Below are 24,661 nucleotides of genomic sequence, written 5' to 3' on the forward strand. Positions count from 1 at the left end.
AATTTGTGCTAAAATAGTCTAAATGTTTAGTTTTCAAAGTTTCATAGCTTAAGACGTTCTCCCTATTATAAACGAAGAATTTATTTAATCAAGCTCTAATTACGGCTCGTTGTGGATCGTATGGGGCGAGGTGACGTCACCAAGCACTAGTCAGGCTTTCAAAACAATTTTAAAAAGCTGGTTATGTCTATTTTGATGTTTCTGCGCAAGTTCAGCAGACAGTGAGGTTCGGGATCGGATGTAGCTGTTAATCTTCGTGGATGACCGTGAATTGGCGGTAACCTATTGTATTAGTTCTCTCGTAGTAGCCTATAGGCTACATGTTAATGCATCTTCTCTGTATAATAAGCCAAGCTCAGTCTGTTGTTAATGAAATCAAAGAAATGAATGTTGTATGAAATCATCAAACAGGTCTATTGCCACTGGATTTGATTGAAACTGTTGGGCAGTGTTGTTGATCTGCATTGTTGAAAACTTAAACCAATTAAACGGAAATGTGAAATATTCGGCTTCATGTTATACGAGCAGAACTAGTCTATGTTTTGGGGAAATATTAGATTCCTGACCACTTTTAAAGTCTATAGGCCTTAGGTCTTAAACTTTTTACAATGCAACAAAATATTTAAAGAGCATCAAGCTATTAAAATCTCTATAATGTAAGCACAGATAATATAACAGTATATTAGTCAGGCATTTTTATTAGGTTAAACAGTGATTTGAAAACGTTTTTAATTTAAGGCTCACCCACAATTGGTCTGGCCCATCCAAAACTGGAATCCTGGCGCTGTGCCTGGGATATACCAGTATTCTTGGAAATCCCATGGTATATGAATACGCTAATAATTCAATACTACGATAACTATCGAAACGCTACAGTACAGATTACAATCTGATACCATCATGATACCATTATAGTATTTAGAAACGTGACGTTCCCTGTTTTACACTGCTAAATGCCATCTCTGTAGTCTTGTCCGCAAAGGAAGTTTTTTTAGTCTCTCTGCAGTTGTCACACCTCATTAAATATTTCCCTGTTTTACAGTATAAATGGTTACAATTATCAGCCATAATAAGCTTTAGATTAAACTGTGGCACTTTTATAGTTCTTTGACTAATAGTGTGAATTAGGCAAGCTTCCCGCCCACTCCGGTGTCGATGCTCCGCCCCTCCCCGCGCGCTCATTTGTGTTGTGTCGCTAATGGAGCTGGGTGGCGTGATGAAGAGATGACACAGCTAATAAACCACTGCTCCAACACGCCCCCGAAAAGGCACTTCAATGACAAAGAGCAAGAAGTCACTTTGTGAAGCGCCAGTGGCATGCAGCTTGATTTGAGCGGGTGCTTTCAGGGCATTTCAGTGTCTGGTTGGAGGTCTGTTCGGCATGCTTGAGGGCTAGCCTGATTAGCATGAGGAGACGTGATGGTTGGACCTACAGAGAGAAACTCGCAGTGCAAATGACACAATCACAAAAACAAAACACAAAACAGATGGGCAATCACACACGTTCAGCCATGCACATCAGCACACTGATTCTGCTCTTGGTGTTAGAGAAAGTAAGATGATGTCAAAGCCTTTGGTCCAGAACGAGAAGAAGAGGTTCTGTGGATGAAGTGATGAAATTTAGCGACGTAAGAATTAGCATGTGCAATTTAAAATGCATGTGTGCAACTGTAATACAGTTGCTGTTCTATTTTGCAAATGTTCAAGTTTCATGTGCAATCGATACTTTATTGCTGTTACTCATGTTAGTGATTTAAACTAATATTTTGTTGTGGGTTAGTTTGTCTCAATTCATTTATTTGAGCTGTTTGAAATACTGTTTAACTTGTTATAATATTTGTATTGTGACTTTCTTTTTCATTTAGCGTCATGAACACGCAAAGTGTCGTTAATGTGTTGTGAAATGTGCACACAAAATTACTATTAAGATTGTGTTTTTGACGGGGCAAGTTGACCCACATATCTCATTGTGGACTACAGCTGCCCAGACCGGGGGAAGAAATTACATATTTTGTTATCTAAGTATATTTTTTGGACTTGGCTTATGAGGAACCAGCCAAAACATCTTAGTATCCACATAGCAAGCCCTAGCAACCACTCAGACCACATTAGCAACCACAAGCAACATTGTGTCTCATTTCTCCTCCGGAGGTCACATGTGTCGCCTCATTTCAGAAAAGTTACTATTGTAAAATTGACTATTATTCCTCGTGAGGCTTAAATTATTGCAGTTTCCTACATTGGAATGAAATGGTGACATTTCTGAAATGAAGCAGCCTCGATGACGTACAGCTGACAAATGCGATCTCTGGAAAATACAGCCTTCGTAATGTACTATTAATAACTAAAAATACTCTAGGATCATGGCATGAACTTTGCATTACAAGAATCACTAACAATGAGCCTCATTCACGAAAAAAAAAAAAAAAAAAAATCTGATTAATCTTTTTTTTTGTGGTCGATTCAATATCAATTCTCAAAAGCCACGAATTGATTTTTTTTTTTTTTGTATTTATTTCCACAAACATTGAACATATCTGATTGACTAGTCTTCTCCACTAGATGTCATCCTCTTATTTGCCTTGTTCGATGTTATAGCGGCGATCCTGTCACTCATTCAGGGCTGAACATGACGGATGCAGGTTCACCTTTCAGCATGAAAGACGTTCCGGACAGTTGAAGGAGCTCTCAGTGTCCCGATCGGACCAGAGCTGCATGGTCACGAAAGTTTATCGTTTTCACGCCTTGCAAATTTAAGCATTCAAGTGAAAGAGAAGTGTCTGTCGACTCAGACAGCGTGCAAATAATCACATGAATTCTGTTGCATGTCTCCTTGCACTAAAATAGACAAATTCACACAAACGTATCTCAAAATGCCCACCTTTTCATTATCCAAGTAAACATATGGCTTAAGTAATCAGTAGAGAAGAAACGCGTGTATCATTATATTGGGTCCGTGCATTAGTCTTAAAGTGACAGAAACCTAATATTCCTGCTGCTGTCTGTGTTCTTAATGTTAATCAAACTACAAAAGATCAAATAAAAAATATCACTCCCTGCTCTTCACTGAATTATGTTTTTGTAACTTTAATAAGGATTAACCTTTATTTAATTTGACCAGTAAAGATTATTTGCAGTGTTAGTTTACATTTGATACATTTCTGTACTTGAAAGCTATTGTTAGATACCTGAAAAACCTTGAAAGCAATGATTATTTCATTTGTATCTTTGTTCTATTGTTTTTTTTTTTTTATTGTTTTTTTATTATTATTATTACTGTTTACTTGTCTTTAATAATCTTTGAAATGTATATTAGTAGTTTTAGCTGTGGTATCGAAATTGGAATTGAGAATTGTTAAATTTCACTCGTATCTAAAATTTTAGATGTCAAAACCTTATTTATTACAATACAAGGACACATGGGCCAAAAATAACAAAACTATTTTATTCATTTATTACTTTTTTGTGGTGGGGCCACTGGAAATTTAATAATTGAATGAATTTAATCAAATCGAATCGAGAATCGAACTGAGATCTTGTGAATCAGAATTAAATCGAATCAGGACACCTGTATCGATACCCAGCCCTACTAATAATTGCATGATTTATTTGTATTTCTGCACACAGGAGAACTTCTCATGAAAAATGTCCAATTAATTCACAACACGTGAGTACGCGCATGAATGTACCATCCCCAAAACAAGGGCAAACACAACAAACACCTTTTACACAGACCGAGATTACACACCTCTGATCAGCCATCTGTATATATGCGAATACATACAATACACAGGGTTAGTAAATGAGACCAAATGTCTTCAAATAATGTCAAAATCTAGCTAGAATGTTAAAAGCCAGTCTTTCACAAATAATATTGTCATTGCGTGGTGTTCATGTCCCTACATGTCCTCCTAATGACTTCTACCAGACCACAGCTTAAGAGGAAGCGGGGGAGCGGCCAGCCACACAACAAATTGATTATATAAACGCTGGCCTGCCCGCAGGTGTCTGCACTTTTCCCCGCAGGCAATCTCCTAATGGCTGAGGATCTGGTGTGTCATCAGGGAAGCCTTTGTCAAACATCACCACGTTTATATCCCCGAGTCAGACGGCCGTCAGATTGGAAACACCCCCGAGGCTACTGTCTCGGGGTAGAGTTTTGCTGGACAAACATTAAAACAAAACAAAAAACATCTCTGAGGTTCTGATACCAAAGCAATGGGATATCGCAGATCAGGCGAGTCATTTACATCCGTCTTGGAAGTGGCTGTATGTTATCATGATTTCTGGATGGAGCAGCAGGACTGTTTCGAAAGCCAAAAATGAATGTTGTTCCAAAACGAACATGGCTTTCTTTTTTTCTAAAGGACAGAAAAGGAGATATTTTGCAGAATGTTTGTGCTGTTCTTTCCATAGCATATAGCATAGTTGTTTCCATATAACAATCAACACCATAAAATGTCCAAAAAAAGTAGTACATATTTGCTTGTGCACTATATTTCAATGCCGTCTAAAGTCACATTATATTATTGTGTGAGGAACTTCAGTAAACCAGTAAACATGCATCACTTTTCCACAAAAATATGAAGCAGCACAACTGATTCCATCATTGATAATAATCATAAATGTTTCTTGAGCATCAAATCATCATATTAGAGTGATTTCTGAAGGATCATGTGACACTGAAGACTGGAGTAATGATGCTGAAAATTCAGCTTTGATCACAGGAATACATTACAGCTAATACTATATTTACATAGAAAATAGCTGTAATAATATTTCAAAATATTACTAAAATATAGACAGATATTGTTTGGATTTCAGCAATTAATGTGAACATTCCATTCTGCCCATCAATTATTTAGAGTTCCCATAATAAATAACATCATAAGCTTTTAAAAGTGCATGAGGGTGAATAAATGAAAGAATCTTCATTTTTGTGTGAACCATCTCATGTTTCACAGGTTACATAAACAACTGAAAAGGTGGTTCGCCCAAGTGCATGATGGGATATGATGTTATGCCGAGCGTAAGGAGAGGAGGAGGCTTGGTAATGAGGGAGAGCGAGAGGGATATGGAGAGTTATTGGAGCTAAGCTGAAAACATCCAGAAGTGCGACGGAGAGAGGCAGCGAGCCCCAGGGTAGAGCACCTGAACGCAACACACTCCCGTACTAATGAGTGCTTGCCTCTCTGAGCCCACCAGGGACCTCCCCTGCTCCGTGCACAGGCCTCGACACACACTACACACTACAAACACTCGCTCTCCCACTGCACTGCTGGAAATAAACCAGGCAGACCAATGCCAGCGCACCTTCATTAAGATTCAACACCAGCCAACAGCGTCAGAAAGCTCCAAAGTTTTCTTTATTTCTCTCGACTTTTTGCAAGATTACGCTTTGGTGTCAGACAAGTCACACGAACGCCTGATTCTGTATAATTACAAGCAAATTACATTCATTACCATAATTTACATCTCATCACCAATCCAATTATTAGTTGCCCTGACCTCTGCTGAAAGATTTTTATTTTTTTAAATAATCAAACGTGAGGGAAGAGTTCTCATTTCCCCTTCTCTTACTTCGATGAGGAACAATCAATGCAAATTCGGCAAGACGAAAACTCTGTGATTACATGTTTTGGCAGCCGAACTCGAGGGCCATCGCGCCGCTACTGCAGCTGGGATTTCTGTGTTATTGCTGGAATAAAACGCCCATCTCAGTTCTCCTGGGGAATGGCAGGATTTTTTTTTTTTTTTTGGAAGTCATCAAGAACAGCTCTCACTATTTATCTATCATCACTATAAGACAGTGAGAAAGACTGATGAGGAGCGCTGGTTATCTGTAATCAAGCTGGTCATTGAGGGCAAACTCTGTGATTCAGAATCGTGGAAATGAGGAGATTTGGAAACAGAATAAGTCATATGGGAAGGTGATATCGTCCTGCTGTGTGGCATGTAGCCAGCAGCCATATCACCCTGTAGCACAAGACTGGTCTCCCAGTGAATCTAAGCAGGGCTGAGTCTGGTTAGTACTTTGATGGGAGACCTCCTGAGAAAACCAGGTTGCTGCTGGAAGAGATGTTAGTGAGGCCAGCAGGGGGCGCTCACCCTGTGGTCTGTGCGGGACCTAACGCCCCAGTGTAGTGATGGGGACACTATACAGTCAAAGAGCACCGTCCTTCGGATGAGATGTTAAACCGAGGTCTTGACTCTCTGTGGTCATTAAAAATCCCAAGAAAAAAAGTAGGGGCGTAACCCCGGCATCCTGGCCAAATTTGCCCCTTGGCCTCTGTCCATCATGGCCTCCTCATCATCCCCATATACTGATTGGCTTCATCACGGTCTACTCTCCACCAGTAAGCTGGTGTGTGTTGGGCGTTCTGGAGCAATATGGCTGCCGTCGCATCATCCAGGTGATGCTGCACACTGGTGGTGGTTGAGGAGATTCCCGCTTCCATGTAAAGCGTTTTGAGTACCCAGAAAAGCGCTATGTAAGGGATAATGTAGAGCGAGGTGGTTGTTATAGCGAATACATCCCCGACAGGCTGATCAGGATCCCGACGCGAAGCAGAGCTTGAATCCTGAAGGGGTTGTATTCGCTATAACAACCGCCTCACTCTACATTATCCCACTTATTACATGGCTACCTACCAAATAAATCAATAATTTGACACAAAATATTGTTTTAAAAATGAGTTTATTGATTTAAAAACGATTGTATTGCTTCCGCTAAAGAAAATAGTCTGTTCCTTCTCTACGGTTAGAATCCTGCGTCCATAGCAACGCTCGGTTTTCCATGGCAACGGTGTGTTATACTTAGCAGCGGTCTGTTATCAAGAAATAACACACCGCATTCTACATTAGAATTCAACCAAGCCATGTAATAAATAAATGTAACAAATGAATCATGCTATACACAAAAAAAAAAAAAAAAATAAATAAAAAAAAATATATATATATATATATATATTTTTTTTTTTTTTTTTTTTTTATTCTTTCCCCACCATTGACAAGATTTTCATTTGTTTCTGCCACAGCGCTTTCCTGCCATTGACAATTTCTTTCCGGTAATCCTTGTTTTCACTGTTATACGATAGAGAGCGCTGTTACGCATCTTCTAAAAGACTACTGAAACTCCGGATCCAAAAACAATTGGAGTAAATGATCTGCATAAACCAGAAGGAGCTGATAGAAGATGTTTATGCACAATTAAGCTAACATGATCATCAAACATTCAACAGCAAATCAAAACTGCCTAATGATACCGAATGAATTGTTGAACCTCAGAGCTAATGACTGTGAAGCTTTGGGGGGGTTGATGGACTTCATCTACTTGATCTATGTTTTGATCATCGTTCTGACATTTAATTGTTGATACAAAAGAATGAAGCTAGAATAAAAATAGCAGAGCCTCTGTTCTTTCTTTTGATATATCGACTGCTTACATATTCATAAAACAAAATATTTTGGAGGCCATGAAAGTTTTGTGAATATGATCAAAAATGCTGGGAACTTAAAACTAAAACGCTGGCAGAGCTTTCTGGGATTGAAGGATACAAACAGAATTTGGTTATAGAAATATGAGTATGGAACAGACTTGGTGTTGGGAGTGCATTAAAATGCAGTTTTGGTAGGCAGCTCAATATGTTTTGGAACAAAGCAAGTGTGTTTTTGTCAGTATCGACAAAGTGAACTTATTTGTACAAGACGTCTTTTATATATAACATTTTTAATGTTGTGATGCAAAAATGTTGAATAATGAAATGTAATACACTGTTAATATATATATGAAGAGTTCAGATGCAAAAGCCTCTAAGTGCCATCTGAAAATTTCTTCTAGAATTATCATTTTTATCAAGCTCGTATATTTAAGTTCAGTAATTCCACTTAAATGGCTATTAATAGGTAATTTTCATTGCCATTTAAGTGAAATTACTGAACTTAAATATACAAGCTTGATAAAATTGATCATTCTAGAAGAAAATTTCAGACGGCACTTTTGCATCTGAACTCTTCATATATACAGTGAGGAAAATAAGTATTTGAACACCCTGATATTTTGCAAGTTCTCCCACTTAGAAATCATGGAGGGGTCTGAAATTGTCATCGTAGGTGCATGTCCACTGTGAGAGACATAATCTAAAAAAAAATGATTTGAAAAAATATGATTTTTTAACTATTTATTTGTATGATACAGCTGCAAATAAGTATTTGAACACCTGAGAAAATCAATGTTAATATTTGGTACAGTAGCCTTTGTTTGCAATTACAGAGGTCAGACGTTTCCTGTAGTTTTTCACCAGGTTTGCACACACTGCAGGAGGGATTTTGGCCCACTCCTCCACACAGATCTTCTCTAGATCAGTCAGGTTTCTGGGCTGTCGCTGAGAAACACGGAGTTTGAGCTCCCTCCAAAGATTCTCTATTGGGTTTAGGTCTGGAGACTGGCTAGGCCACGCCAGAACCTTGATATGCTTCTTACAGAGCCACTCCTTGGTTATCCTGGCTGTGTGCTTCGGGTCATTGTCATGTTGGAAGACCCAGCCTCGACCCATCTTCAATGCTCTAACTTATTTTCCTCACTGTATATATATATATATATATATATACACACACAAACCAGTTGAATATAATGTATAATTCAACTGGTTTGTGGATGTTGCTAACTAATTAGTCTAGTTGATTGAACAGGATCTTTGGGAGAGTATCTGCAATGTGTATTTTGCTGTAAAGTTGTACAAATACAAATATTTCTAGAAGAATTGAATTTGCGCTGGCAGCATTCACATGATACTGGGGAAATCACACTCCAGACCTCCCACTGCGGCGGCTCACAAAGCACAATAATACACACAATCAACGGTTCACGCAGACTAAAGAAGAGCCTGGTAGCATGGGAACACACTCACCTGTAGGACTATCAGTGTGGAAAGAGATCCGGACAGAAATGGAGGCTGTTTTCTTAAAGAGCAACGTGTGGTTCATTTCACAATCGCTCCTCTGTTCTATTAGCATCATGCTTCTATGCACATAAATGCACTATATATGCACTATAGCACATCATAAAATGTGAAATAAATGCACTTTCTCTAAAGCTTTATTCTTTATTCAATCACAAAATTGGAACTGACTATGTTGAATTGAGGCCTTATGATGTGAACTCTTGAGTGTGAGTGTGTGTGTGTGTGTCTGAGCTGTCACAGTTAATCATAGCTCTTCTCTCTTCTCTCCACACCTGACTGAGTGTGTCTTGCTGTTCCCTCGACGGGTTCACCTGTCCACTCGACCCCTGTCAAGGTCAGTCCCTGTACGTCCAGTGTCAAACACAACTTTAACAGAGCGCACTACCAACTCACACACCTCCTCTCCTCAGAGATCCCACTATAGTTTCAGAAGAAACAAACTAATGTATGAAAAGGCAAGATTCAAGATAAAGTTTTTCACAACTTTTGCACCTCACATTGCTGCTGGTAAATGAAACGCCAATGTGCTGTGATTCACAGCAAGCAAAACATATTGTGAAAATAGCACAATGTCATTAAGTAATTAAGAATCTCTTTCAGGTTAATTTGAGTTTTGGTCCAATGAGCAGGTCAAGAATCAGAATTACATGTTATCAGAATCAAAATCATCATACTGACTATCAGAAGAATCAAATCAGAATCAGTACTTTCTAAATCAGATTCGAGTCATCAGACTAACGATCAGAAGAATCAAATCATAATCATACTTTCAAAATTAGAATCAAAATCAGAAGACTCAGAACAATGAAAATAAGTAGCCTCAAAATTAGCATCAAAACCAGCAGACTGACGATCAGAAGAATCCAAACAGAATCACTACTTTTATAATCATAATCAAAATCACAAGATTCAGATTCAGAACAATGAAATTAAGTAATTTCATATCAGAATCAGCCGACTGATGATGAGAAACATCAAATCAGAATCAGTACAGTAAAAATTCTAATCAGAATATTCATAATCGGCTTCGTACGTCACTGAGTATCTCCACCCACAATGAAATCGAACTAAACCAAAATCCTTCATCATTCTTTCTTCAAATTCTCGTTCAGTGTGGACAGTAGAGATGCGGATCAGATCACCTTAATCTGCTGTCAAAAATAAATCATCCACCACACCTATGATTCTCTCTGATCGTCACATTACAATCATTCTAATTCCAAGAGTTAAGTGTGATGAACATATTCATCATTACTCTGAAGTATTCTGCTTTTAAATGAACATTTATTTAAAGTAAAAGTTCTTCTTTGACAAAATTGCATTTCCTTAATAGTCTAAACACAAGCTTTTTAGACTATTCCTCTTTAGACGAAATAAAATATGTTCAGCCCAAGCTAAGGCTGGATATAGGCTTTCTTAGTTTATTGTCATATACAGCATACATACATTACATGCCCAGCCCTTGATTCATCCTGGTTAAGAACTTCACTAAAATTCGGTTACATTTCTTTCTTTCTTTCCTTCCTTTTGTTTTGTTTTTAATTCTCCTTTTTAAAATATCTCTCGGATCTCTTTGGTCTCCATCTCTGTTTAAACAGGTGGACCCCACAAGTGCAGAGCTTAATGAGAGTCCGCTAATTAGTGCCTGATGAAAGATTAAGCTTCAGACGCATTAATATTTCCATCATTAATGATTTACCTCATCCACCCGCAATTAATTGGAATGTTATTTGTACAGAGTCCACGGATTTAACCACGATCCACGCATCACTAGAGGACAGACACTGAACTTGTCACATTGCATCTTGTTAGGACGCGAGTTCAACACAACTCTGCATTGGCCGGTAACTCACTGGTCCTGAGGGCTGATGGCGTGACCTCGATCTCGCTGCTGGTCTGGTAGGGCTGGAAGGCGGACAGGTTGCTGGAGTTGAGCTCAGTCGTGTTGAAGAGTTCGGGACTCTGGGTTCCCGTGGAGCTGGCGCTGGTGCCGTCGCCTCCATGATGAGGATCCTGCTCCTCATACACCACCACCAGCTGAGGGACAGAGAGACAATATTGTGTTAATCATGCTGGTTGATCTATGTAGATTTGAAAATCATGCTTTCCCCATTATGGTTTAATCATGGAAGCTACACCAGATATTTTGCCAAGAGATTTCTATTTATTATTTGTATACATGTGTCAGACAGAGAGAAACAGGCATAGACGAGTATGGCTACAGGCGAGGTGGTCTTCATTCCAGATTTCTCTGTTCCCCATTTCTCTATCCCTCACCCCATCATGCCTTTATGTGTCTCTGAGTCAGTACAGTAAGGACTGAGCTTATATACACCACTGAGGGACTTACAACTTCCTTGTAAGGTAGAAAAACATGTTGCTTATGTTTAAAAATGAAATGTATACCTCATGCCTACACATGGTACAATCCACTATCCCTCTAGTTGTACATTTGCATCAGTTGAAACATTCCTTTCCTTGTAAAGAACATGCCAACTGAAGTATCATCATTAGTGGAACATCTCTGCTCAGTGAACGCCTTACATTGCACACATACTTGTATGCAAAATATAGCTCATCCCAGATCTCTGCTCAGCACACATGTACAAACATACTCTGATTCGTAAAATACATTATGAAATTATGAAAATTAATAAAATTCATAAAGTTAATAAAATACATTAAACAGTACATTTTTAGTCGTCAATCTATCTGGCATAACTTTAGGCAAATAAAAAAAGCTTGCTTGAATAAAGGCTATCTATCCATCCATCCATCCATGCACCATTAGTACTTTTAGGCCCTGTTTACACCCGGTATTAAGATGCGTTTTGGTCGATCAGATCACAAGTGGACGACACTAAATACAAGTGTAAATGGGGTCTAAAACGTTTTGAGCTTGTCCACTTTCGACCATTTCCATTCGACCGGAATGCTCTCATAGTGTAAACGCTCATTTGTTCGAATGTGTTCAAACAGCCACAAAACACCGTCTTACTCTCCGTCTACTGACCTAACGCGTAAACATTATGGGAACGTACCAAGCACAATGTTCTCTCTCCATTCCCGATTTCTAACACACAATCACAGTGTTCGGCTGATTTTGAGACTGTCAGAGCAGAAACTAAAGCTAATGCTCTCCGTATGTCTCCGGACACATTCATATGTAAATTGAGCTAGCTTATCTTTTTTTTTTTTCATCATTTATTTATAAACTTTTTAAAGAATTAACAGAAAGTTTCATACAATTTAAGTTATAGCTTTTCCCCCCTTTATAACCCTTTCCGCCAAAATAATTAACCATACATTACATAAAGGTTAAGACAATAATAATACTCATAACATCAATAATAATAAAAAAAAAAAAAAAAAAAAAAAAATAATAAAAATAAAAAATTGTAATAAAAAAAAATAAAATAATAATAATAATAATAATAATAAAAAAAATAAAATAAAAAAAAATACAAATACATAGCCAATAATACAATTTCCTAACATATTCGTGGTCCGTACACAATTATAAAGCAAAACTCCAATTGGTTATTAATATTTAACATTGATCAATAAGTGTGAGAGTCTTCATCTTCTCAAAATGTGTAATCATGGGTTGCCAAGTCTTATAAAAAGTTTGGACAGATCCTTTCATTAAATATTTAATTTTTTCTAATTTTAAGTATGACACTAGATCACATAACCACATTGAGGCTTTAGGCGGGCTTGTAGACTTCCACTCCAATAGTATTCTTCTCCTCGCCAGTAAGGTGGCAAAAGCAATAACATTTTTTAATTTATTTGTCAGTGATACTCCATGTTCTGGTACTCCAAAAATAGCAATTTCAAAACTGGGTTTTACATCCAAATTAAAGGCCTCATTTAAAGTTTTAAATATGAATGTCCAATAGTCACTCAGCTTTTCACAAGCCCAAAACATATGAAAAAAGTCTACTTTGTCACCTTTACATCGATCACACAAATCATTAACATTTGGGTAAATTTTTGAAAGTCTATATTTTGTGTAGTAGGCACGATGAAGGACTTTAAGTTGTATAAGGCTAAGGCGTGCACACGAGGTTGATCCATTTACTCTACTAAGAGCCTCATCCCAAATTTCGTCAGGTATTTCACTCCCTATGTCCTTTACCCACTCACCTCTTGTTCTGTCAATTAAAACATCATTTGAGGACATAACCATCTTATATATTGCTGCAATTTGACTTTTAAGAAAAGTAGGAGATTGTAAAATTTTATCCAATAGTGAAGTAGGTGGCAAGTCAGGAAAAGTTGAGCTCTGAGCTTGAACAAAGTGTCGGACTTGAAAGTAACGGAATAGGTTGGACTGTGACAGCTGGAATTTCTCTGAGAGGTCATTAAAACTGGCAAATGTGCTGTTTATATAAAAATCACTACACCTGGCCAAGCCTACCCTCTGCCATTGTGCATACGTTAAATCTATTTTACCAGCAGGAAACAAATGATTATTACAGAGAGGGCTTAGCATAGAAGAGTTACTGAGTTTATGCCTTTGTCTAAACTGTGACCATATTTTAAGTGTAGAACGTACAACTGGGCTCGATGAGTATTTAGAGGGAGAGAATGGTAGCTTCGTTGTTATTAGAGCAGAAAGCGATGTAGAAATACAAGTATTTGCCTCCGCCTTACACCAATCAACCTCAGGGGACGTATACCAACAAATAATTTTTTGAAGATTTGCAGCCCAGTAATAGCCCATAAAATTAGGTAGAGCTAAGCCTCCTTGGGGCCTTTGCCTTTCAAGGAGCTCCTTACGAATTCTAGGGTTCCTTCCCCCCCACAAGAATGATAGTATGGGTTTATTTACAGAACGGAAGAATGTTTTTGGCAGAAAAACTGGAAGTGACTGAAATAAGTACAAAAATCTAGGTAAGATATTCATTTTTATACAATTTACTCTGCCTGCTAGAGACAAGTGCAATGCATCCCATCTCTGAAGATCAGACTTAATATTACTAAGGAGTGGTAAAAAATTTTTTGCATATAAACCTGAGAAAGTACGAGTAATATGGACTCCTAAATATTTAAAACCAGATTGAGAGATGCGAAATGGGAGGGATGACGCATTAATTTGTAAAGCAAGAGGGTTAATCAGGAAACATTCACTTTTAGAAAGGTTAAGTTTGTATCCTGAAAAACTGCCAAAAATGGATAGTTTCCGCACTATTTTTGGGACGTTTTCAACTGGATTTGAAATGTATAACAGAAGGTCATCCGCATATAAAGAAACCCTGTGCTCCATCCCCATTCGATCAATGCCCTGTATAGACTGCAAGGATTTAAGCATAATGGAAAGTGGCTCTATTGCTAATGCAAAAAGAAGAGGGCTTAAAGGGCAACCCTGTCTCGTACCCCTTAGTATTGGAAAAAATTGTGAACGTATTTTGTTTGTTATAACAGATACTTTAGGATTAGAATACAACAATTGGACCCAGGATATGAATTTTGGACCAAAACCAAATTTCTCCAATACTGCGAATAGATAGCTCCACTCCACCCTATCAAATGCCTTCTCCGCATCCAGGGATACCACCACCTCTGGGACCTCCCTGGATGCAGGAGAATACAAAATACCAAGAAGCCTCCTTAAGTTGGTAAATGAGTGGCGACCCTTAATAAAGCCTGTCTGATCTGGGGATATCATTTCTGGTATAACAGTATCTACTCTAGAGGCCAACAATTTGGCAAGAATTTTAACATCAACATTCAGCAAAGAGATTGGCCTGTAGGAATTGCACTCTAGTGGATCTTTTCCAGGCTTCAAAATGAGTGTAAGAAATGCCTCTGTGAGAGACGGTGGCAATTCTGTATTGTTTAGAGAATTCTCAAACATTCTCAGAAGAAGCGGAGCTAATTTGGGAGCAAAAGCTTTATAAAATTCGACAGGATAACCGTCGGGGCCGGGGGTTTTGCCATTTTGCATTGCTTTAATAGAATCTAAAATCTCTTGCAGCTCAATTGGTTGTTCTAATCTATCTTTATGATCTGGATTAATAGTCTGGATATTCAGGTCATTCAAAAAGGTTGACATGCCTGATAAATCCCCACGAAATTCTGAAGTATATAAATTTGAATAAAATGTTTTAAAAGTTTCATTAATTTCTTTAGGATCCACTGTCAGTTGTTGTGATGCGTTGCGAATCTGTGGAATTAACCTGGAAGCTGATTGACACTTTATCTGATGTGATAATAAACGGCCCGCTTTTTCCCCATGTTCATAAAAATTCCCTTTAGACCAAAGCAGATTTTGTTGAGTCTTTTCAATTGATATCTGATCATATTGTGCTTTAATTTCCACTCTCTTTTTAAGCAGTTCATCAGAAGGGGATAGAGAGAGTTGTTGATCTAATTTTTCTATCGAATCAATTAGTTGTTGTAGTTTTGCATTTCTCTTTTTATTACTGGATACAGAATAAGATATAATTTCACCTCTGATGACAACTTTAAATGTCTCCCATAAAGTCAGTGGTGATACCATTTCTGAATCATTTGTGAGCAAGAAGTTATCTATCGCCACTGATATATGTTTGTGGAAATTTTTATCTGCCAACAGAGTAGAGTTTAGTCGCCAAGTAGGGCGCTGTGTAAAATGCTGAATAAAACGAAGGTCAAGAAGTAATGGTGCGTGATCTGATATTATAATTGCTGAATATTGAGTATTTTCCACTAAAGGAAGTATTGTTTTATCTATAAAAAAATAATCTATTCTTGAGTATGAAGAATGGACAGGGGAAAAATAAGAGAATTCTTTCTTTTGCGGGAATAAAAATCTCCACGGATCCAGACAGCCCGTTTGTGCCATGAAAGTAGAGAGAGCTTGGGACATTTTAGACTGGAGCATGGTTTTCGGATTCGAACGATCTAGAATTGGGTTAATAACACAATTCAGATCCCCGCCAAAAATTAATCGATGTGAGTTTAAGTTGGGTAAAAGTGAGATAATTTTATGAATGAAATTAACATCGTCCCAATTGGGGGCATAGACACATACCAGGGCAACAGGGGTGTGAAACAAATCACCTGTCACAATAACAAATCGACCCTGAGGATCTGAAACACATTTGGAAGGGTAAAACTGTACTTTCTTATGTATTAAAATCGCTGTTCCTCTTGCTTTACTGTTGAAGTGGGAATGAAAGACTTGCCCAATCCATGGTTTTTTGAGTCTCATATGATCTGATATCTGTAAATGTGTTTCTTGCAGGAATGCTATTTCAGTTTTTAATTTTTTAAGATGAGCAAAGATACGAGCTCTTTTATTTGGCCCATTCATACCTTTAACATTCCAGCTAGTGAACCGAATGGTAGACCCTCCTGTACTATTTGAATCACACATTAATCAATCATTAGGTTATAAAAGAATAATGAATAAGACCACGTCTCCATTGCATGCCAGGCAAGTAAAGAGAAAAAAAAAAAAAAAAAAAAAAAAAACCTTGGCGGTTACCATCCCAACCCAGACGAAACTGAACTTTTCCTATATTTGTCTCAAGAACAAAGACAAATTGCAGGCCCCTATTATCAAACCCCCAGTAGTCCCTCAACTGACTTAAAACCATTCCAACCTCTAGGGAGCAACCCGACCGTTACCCGTATGAAGCATTATCAGTGGTTAAAACGCTTTTAACTTAACTCGGTGGAGTATGTCTATGTCACAAAACCATCAGCTTGTTTGAGTTAGGTTTAGAACAACAAACTATTTTCAAAGTCACAAAAAAAAAATTAAAGTATTTATACCTTTTTCAACCGTCTCAAGAAAAATCAAATAATTATCCGTCATCCTTCGCTCAAAAGGGAGACCTTGAGCGTAAGAAAATAATTAAATAAAAAATCCAGGAAATCCTAAACATTGATGCGTTGATCGTAGAACTGTTTCGCCTCCTCCGGTGTGTTGAATATGAAAGTTTCTTCATTAAAAGTCACTCTCAGACGAGCCGGGTAGAGCAATTGAAATCGAATGCTCTTCTGATAGAGTGATTGCTTAATGCCGTTGAAAGACGCGCGTTTCCTTGACAGCATAGCGCTGAGATCTGGGTAGATTCTGACTGGATTCCCCTTGTATTTCGCCTCATGCCGCCTTGACCATCGCAGTAATTGCTCCTTTTCTTGGAACCTGTGAAAGCACACCACAAATGGACGTGGTTTACGGCCATCAGCTGGCTTTTGACCGGGTGATCGATGCGCCCTCTCAAGTGCTGGTGGCTTGTCGAAGACCTCCGTGCCCGTCACCTCTAGCAGCATCTCAGAAATGAACGTAACAGGATCTTGACCGTTTTCGCTCCCTTCTGGAATGTTCACAATCCTCAGGTTAGCCCTTCGCGATCTATTCTCCAAATCTTCAATGCGGTCAATGAGAGATGTGTTCTGCGCTTGCAAAGTTTTTATTGTGTTTTCGGCCACTGTCAGTTTTTCAAAATTCTCCCCAACCAGGGATTCTGTCGCGACCAAACGGCTTTGAAAGCCATCCACAGTCTCTCTCAGTGCATTTACAGAGCTTTGTAAAGGACCAATAGATTCCCGAATCAAGTCAGAAATGTCTTCCCTGATACTGATGCGCTGTTTAGTTAATTCAGAGATCAACTGGTCCATGGAGACAGATTCAGAAGTTTCCGTCATGGCCTGTTTTTCGAGATTAGAGGTAGCGGCCATGGTTGCTAACTTACCGGCAATGCTAGCATTAGCTCTCGTGGTCGGTGGGGCTGAGGGGGGCGGTTGCTTCTGCTTAGTGTGACTCATAATTCACCAAGCAATGTTCTAACGCGTATATCAAAAATGACTGACGCTAAATGGCGTGTAACAAGTTTAGTTTGAAAATGTAGGTCGGGAGCCCTTCTTCCTTCGACCTCACGCCTTCATGGCTATACCGGAAGTCTCTGAGCTAGCTTATCTTGTCCATGATATCGAAAGATCTGAAAAAACCCATACATTTCCCCACCCATAGACACTACCCTCGAAAAAATCAGAACAGAAGTGTTTGAAAGTGGACAAAAGAGACGGATTAAAACTCCAGGTGTAAACGGGAATGTGTCTCCCTCGTCTACTTGTGATCCGATCGACCAAAACATCTTAATACCGGTGTAAAGAGGGCCATAGATGTATAAACCGGACAAAGCATATAATGAAATAACTGTGATTAATTTCAAGATTTCTGACCATTTGTCAGAAAGCAGAATAAAACAGTACTAACTCCCCCCCCCCCCACCCCACACACACACACACACACACACACACACAATTTTATCTTAAGTTTTGTTCAGATTTACAAGATGTGAAAGTCTGCGCTTCAAAAATTGGTTATATAAAAATCAAAACAAACAGCAGCAACTCTATCCACATTCATGTCATAGCTCTACTCCTGCTGTGCTGTATGTCAAAGGTCTCATTTCGGTCTATTTTTATTTCTCTCATGCAAAATGAAACAACAGAAAGTCTCCAGAGCTATGAAAGAGCAATAAAATATTCCTCTGGGTCGACTCCTATTCTGAGAGAAAGTGAGAAATTATGACGTACTATAACACATTTGAAAAGAATGCTTTTGAGCACGAGCACTGTGGAAAACGTTTCGGAAACACACACCCCTGCAATGCTGCAAAAAGGAGAAAATTGCATTGAGAGGTTAATTCATCAGCTTTTGTCCTGATTTTTATTCATTGGCCTTTAAACCTGCTTGAGAGTTGTATTCTGCATTTTCATTTTCTGGTTTGTCCCTTGTTTTAAATGTTTGTTTTTTGTTACTCATAATCATGTCAATGTCCAGCACTATGGTCAACTTTGGTTATTTTAAATGTGCTTTACAAATAAAGTTGGATTGGATTGGATTTCTGCCGACATTAACTGTTCACACATCCACCGGAATAAATGAAACCAGCCAGTCACATGCAGGCGTGAGTCAGGCCGACACAGAGACACTATTGTGTGAAGCAGCTCGAGTCTGTTGATTTGTAAACGATGGCGTTCTCTGGTTCACATTCGGCTATTTACTCCTCGCTACCAGGCAGAACTGTGACCGGAGGGGTTTAGTTACAATTTTTCTACTGTCCTTCTCGTTCATGCTCTGATTTTAATACGGTTTATGATTAGCCTAATTCAAACTGACTTCTCATTTGTTTCTTTGGCCCAATTAAAGCATGTCAAATAAATGCCCTTAAGACGGTCCAGGCAGTGCGCTGACAGACTGCTTATCACCATGACCATTACTCGTCTCGCTACAGAGACCGCGTTACTGAGACTCGCTCGGCTAGCTCTCTTGCAGTTGGAAAGATTGCAGTTTTTGGAGACCAAACAGACTTTAGGAAATAAAGAGAGCTAGACATATTTCAGAGTGTCTGTTTACACCGAGTGCAAACACCCCACCTATATAAACTCTGCAAACCATTGTGTGATTGGGCCAGACACAATTTCAAAAGAAACCCATGTGATAACCGGATCATTGGAGAGTAAGGCCGGTGGCTTTAGGTTTTGACACGACCGACCCGAGTTCGAATCCGCCTTTTCCAAACTCATTCATATGCCTTTTCACCTTTATCAGCTTAATAAAAATTAAGAAAATATTTGCAAAATAATAGAGGAGGGCTTTAAGGGTTGGGACAAGTAATGTCCCAATAAGGCAGCATCCATTTATGATTTTAATAAACATCATCAAATCATATACACTCAATATGTTTTGTAATATACTACAATAAGGTGCAAATCGCACCTTACAACTATTTACACTTAGTGCAAAGAAAATACTGCTATTTTTCACTTAGCGTAAAGAGCCACTGCCTTTATTTGTAAAGCATGTTGCTAGTTTGAAAAAGATTAGCAAATTCAAGTGACTAAAATAGCTGAGAAAATATGTGTCTATGAGCCTAATAATAATTAGTAAGTTCTTGACACAAATCTCTTTAGCATCATTGGCTTTCATCCAGTTGTTTTTGACTGACAGTTCTTTGTGTTTAGATGCATGTCTGTTTGCTAATTGTGTGACTCGATTGCTTTAGCGCACACACTCCTCAACTGGAGAGCTGCCACGCAAACAAGCTCACACTCACTTCAGCCTGCACTCGTAATCAAACGGGGTATTTGTTTATAAATCGCACAGTATTTATGGGGACTTAAGAGCCCCGTCTTTAGGCCTAAATGCACTGAAGCTCCATGAATAGACACTGAACTGCAGTTTTATCTGGCAGCTCCAGCGCTTGGCTGTTTCAAGAGTCCTCACGGGTCAGATCAGTCCTCACTGGAGAGGGAGATAATGACAAAAACACTGCTTTCAGAGGGTTTAAGAAATGACCACAATTTCCATTTCCGCACAGTAGCTTCAGGTGACCATAGGAAGATCCAGATCTACCCTGGTAAAGGTCAGTCCAATCAATGGAATAAGAATCAGTGAATCAGAATCAGAATCAGTAGTTTCACAATTAGAATAATTTTCAGTAGATGCAAATTCAGAAGAATTGGAATCAGACACAATTCAAAATCTATAGACTGAGAGGTTAAAGTAGGTTAAAAATAATAATATCAGTATATTCATAATCAGAAGATTTTTGGAACTAGAATCATACAATTCAAAATCCATAGACTGAGAATCAGAAGAAATCATGGTTGAATGAAATCATGACGTTCAAAATAAGTAAATTGAGAATCTCTGAAATTTTTTAGTACAACTCAGAATCAATAATTATCAATCAGAAGAATCAAAGTATTCTAAAGATGTAGATTCAGAATCAAATTCTAGTTCTGTACCACCCACAAATGCATTCTTTAATCATTTAATCATTAATTAATCATTATTTTCTTGGTGTATACTAATAACTAACACTATATCAGACAAACTGTTCATACAATTGTAGCAAAGGGTTGCATTTTATGTGCAATTGTTGGAACACTCATTTTTATTCCTATCAAATACAGAACAAAGTCCAGCATATGTCTCACATCTATGACAGTCTTCTTTGTCGTTTTAGAGAAAAGCATAGACTAAACATAACTTAAAAAAAGGACTGGAAATACAGTTTAGTGTGACCTTCATAGAAGAAGCGCTCCAGTCTGAGGCACAGAGATTGTGGGGTTTTGAGAACATCCACACGCCTGTTATCTCAAGTGCACAAATTGTTCAAGGACTGTGTTTGCGCTACAGGCCCAGTTTATTTCTGCTCTATCACAAATTTGCAATATACTACTTGCTTCAATTTCCTTCCTTCATTGTTGTTTCTGTATATGGACATAAGAAGATAAGGATGGACGTGTCCTGCCAGAAACAGAGACTGTTTGTCTGCCCTGTTTTGAAATGCTAATGATGGTTACAAATACACCGGTGACAAATATGGGATGACGGATCAGTTTCGTGTTTTGGTGAGAGACGTTAGTGACAAGAAACCTCAAAAAAGATGAGAAATGCTGAAATGCGAGGCAAAAAATGCGAGGCAAAAATGTGGGGCAACAGCCAATCCCTGTAGGGTGACATCCGTCATAAACAAATCCTAAAAAAGTTTCTGGTGCATTCAGCATATTAAGCATATTGTTACGTGTTACTATATTTAGTTCAGATTAAATTGACAGTTTGGATGTTTTCATACTTTAATAAATGAATACATTTAACCCCTTACTGCACACTCCTCATTTTGGCAAGTGGGGCATAAATGACATTCCCAAAATAAAAATAAAAGTTGCTGCTCGTAAGTCATTCTGAATAGACATATATTTAGAAAGCTGAGTACAAGTTCAAGACTCAGAATTACTCATACTGTTATTAATGTGGAGATATATATAAGCTCAAACATAAAAAGAAATAAAAATAAAAAAGATTTACCTATAAAGGGGTTAAACTGAATGAATTGACTTTGACACTAAAGTCAAACCTAGTGTCGTGAATTTTGCGAAAGCATCCCTAAAGCAACGAGCCTTTGGCATGTTTGCTGGATTCATCTATGCAGGTGAGCATGTCAGGTTTAGACTAAAGTATACTTGAGTTTTGCCGTGAACACTTATCATATTGTACAAGAGAACGTAATATTTCAAAGTATACAACATTTGATAGCGTGCTTGAACACAGGTGCCCAACGCATGTGCACTAGAAAGTTTAACCTTCAATGTCTGTGCTATTTATCTCCAAAAGTTATGACTAATAATAGTGTATTTGTACACATTTAAACTAGAGTTGTGAATCTCTTCACCCCTCACACAAGCACTCTTCAACATGGCCGTTATTGTTGTTGCTTCTCCAGTGGTTTGCGTATATGGGTATACTGTATATGCGAGCTGAAAAATCTATGCACTTACTATGCTGATGATGAAATTTACCTGAGGCACACTGTACGCATTCCCTAGCAAGCACGTAAAAACCTAAGTATATTTGGGGCGTTAGTCACACCCAACACTTCCGCTCATGCATGCTGCAGGGTCAAGCACTCATTATCAGAGTGAACAGGAAAAGGAAAACCCAAGGAAAGAAGTGAGGTGAATCTTCCCAGTGCCTTTCATGTCTGTCCTCTTTGATCTGGAAGCTTTCACAGTGGGAATTGCTGGGCGATTACAGCACGACCCTGATGTGTGAAACTCTTCCATTAAGTTTGACAGCCAAGATATCACGTGATCTGTCTAGGATCGGCAACTATATGAAGTCGACATTCATCGGAGATATTGACGTGTGATGGAGACATCTAGACATTTGCATAAGCAGAACACCATCATGTGCTTCAAAAGCCTTTTTGGAGCCGGATGAATGTCGTTCAGTTGCTATCAAACAAGTCATTTTGACCTTAATGGCTGCGACAGTGAACAAGATAATACCAGATCGGAGCGAGGCATTCCTGCAGCTATGCCTACAATTACAGCACAGGCCTTGAAATGAGTCGCCTGGCAGCTCTGAACGCCAATTTCCTCCGAGCAAACCTGCCGAGGATTAATAAAGTTTTATTCCTCATCAAATTCTCACCTCCAAACTACATTTCAATGGGAGCATGACAAGTATTTAATGACTGAACCATGAAAGTGGACCGACCAACCCTCTGGCGGCGGTATCGCACAAAACCAGAGAAAGCTCAAAGTAACTCACCTCAACTTGATTAGTCGTCGTGGCTCAATAGACTGGCTCACGGCGAAACCTCCAATTGGCCGGATAAACGAGTGGTCAAAGTTTCATCAGTTGTCAGGTTTTTTTTTACTTTGTAAGTGAATCCACATGGAGCTCAAGGCTGTGGGATTAATGTGAGTGAATCATTTGTGTGAAACCTCAACCAAACTCCTCTAGGCAATAAGGAAAGGGGAAAAAACTCATCACCAGCTATAAAAAAAGGCATTACGCACTAGAAAAATCTGAAGCAAGTGAAATAAAGTAAACAAACAACAAACACGGCAGAAAAGCAGCACCACAACACATCAAACAGCTTCAATATAACCCAGCATTCAAGCTTTAGGCCTCTGGAAACTCAATTAAAGTAAGGCAATGTTTTACTAAAAGTTTATGGATGAAAGTAAAAATATATTATTTTTGTTCCCATGGTGGTAAAAAGAAAAGACGATTTTTTTAAATAAATGATTAAGCACACATCAGTAATGCAATCTGCGTCTATTCCACATCAGAAACAAGCTTCATATTTGAACGAATGTGCTTTCAAAGCCTCAAATATTGACAAAAAAAAAAAAGTAAGTGCAAGCATACTGAGTGTGTGAAGCCAGCTCGCAAACAACATTCGGTTACAAACAACAAAACACATCTGCTCGCAAAACACTCGTCCATATCACATATCCATTTACGCCAGCCTCCTAAACTCGGTCTTGTGACAACATCGCCAAGTGCTTTGGACTTGCCAGGATTTCAAGGGTGGTTAATTTAATGGGCTTCTAATCGAAAATGTTCAATGGGAATTGCAGTTCAGTCCTAATGAAGGGTCATCAAAGGACATATGGTGTGCACTGTTCAGCCAAAACCAGTGTGTTAGTTGTTCACAGCAAATTGCAACAGGTTTTAACCAGGCTTTATTTCTGTTATGCAAAATGATCTTAAAAAAAAAAAAAAAAAATCACTCTGCCATTTCTGTTTCTTTCCATTTACCCAGCATTTATTTCACCAATTACGGATTAAACTGGACGTTAAGAAAATAAAGGATTTTTTGTAAAGGATGAGAGCTGGCAATATGAACGGGACAACAAAAGGATCCAACATTACATTGAGCAGTTTGACTGTCACGGACTGCCTTGACTTGATAATCCAGATTCAGGATGCAGATTAACGATGAAATCAAATTTAATAAGCACATGGAACAATAAAGAAACACCAGCATGAAACGTTAATACAAGACAATGAACAGAGGACGGCTGAGGGTTTAAATACACTAGATGACAATGATAGACCGGTGCAGGTGATCATCTGACATAACTATAATAAACTAACAAGACAGCAATGCAAACACAGGGAACAGAGACTAAAATGACAGGAACTGAACAAAGACATAACAAGAATATCAAAATAAGAGTCCATGAAAACAGAAACAGCTAATCGTGACGATGATGGTATTCACAGTGTCTGACTCTACAAATGAGTGAAACTGATAGAAACGACACAGTTCAGTCTGCACTGCATACTGTGATAAGCCCTTTATAGAATCGATATTGATTCATTAAAACAAATATATCTATAAAACTAGGAGTTTCATATTCAGTTCAACACGTGCAATGTTTAAAAC

The 24,661-nt window shown here is 38.4% G+C and overlaps 1 protein-coding gene across 8 annotated transcripts in view; it reads right to left on the reverse strand.

The window, feature by feature from the left end:
• pard3aa (par-3 family cell polarity regulator alpha, a) overlaps positions 1-24,661 on the reverse strand; it is a 460,369-nt gene that overhangs the window by 283,985 nt on the left and 151,723 nt on the right. For all 8 annotated transcript variants that reach the window (XM_084102432.1, XM_084102429.1, XM_084102431.1 and 5 more), the window contains exon 3: positions 10,817-11,000. In XM_084102432.1, coding sequence (XP_083958558.1) covers positions 10,817-11,000 — 184 coding nt within the window. The remainder of the gene's footprint in view (positions 1-10,816; positions 11,001-24,661) is intronic.

This window comes from Abramis brama (genome assembly GCF_963993115.1).
Source record: "Abramis brama genome assembly, chromosome: 24".
NCBI lineage: Eukaryota > Metazoa > Chordata > Actinopteri > Cypriniformes > Leuciscidae > Abramis > Abramis brama.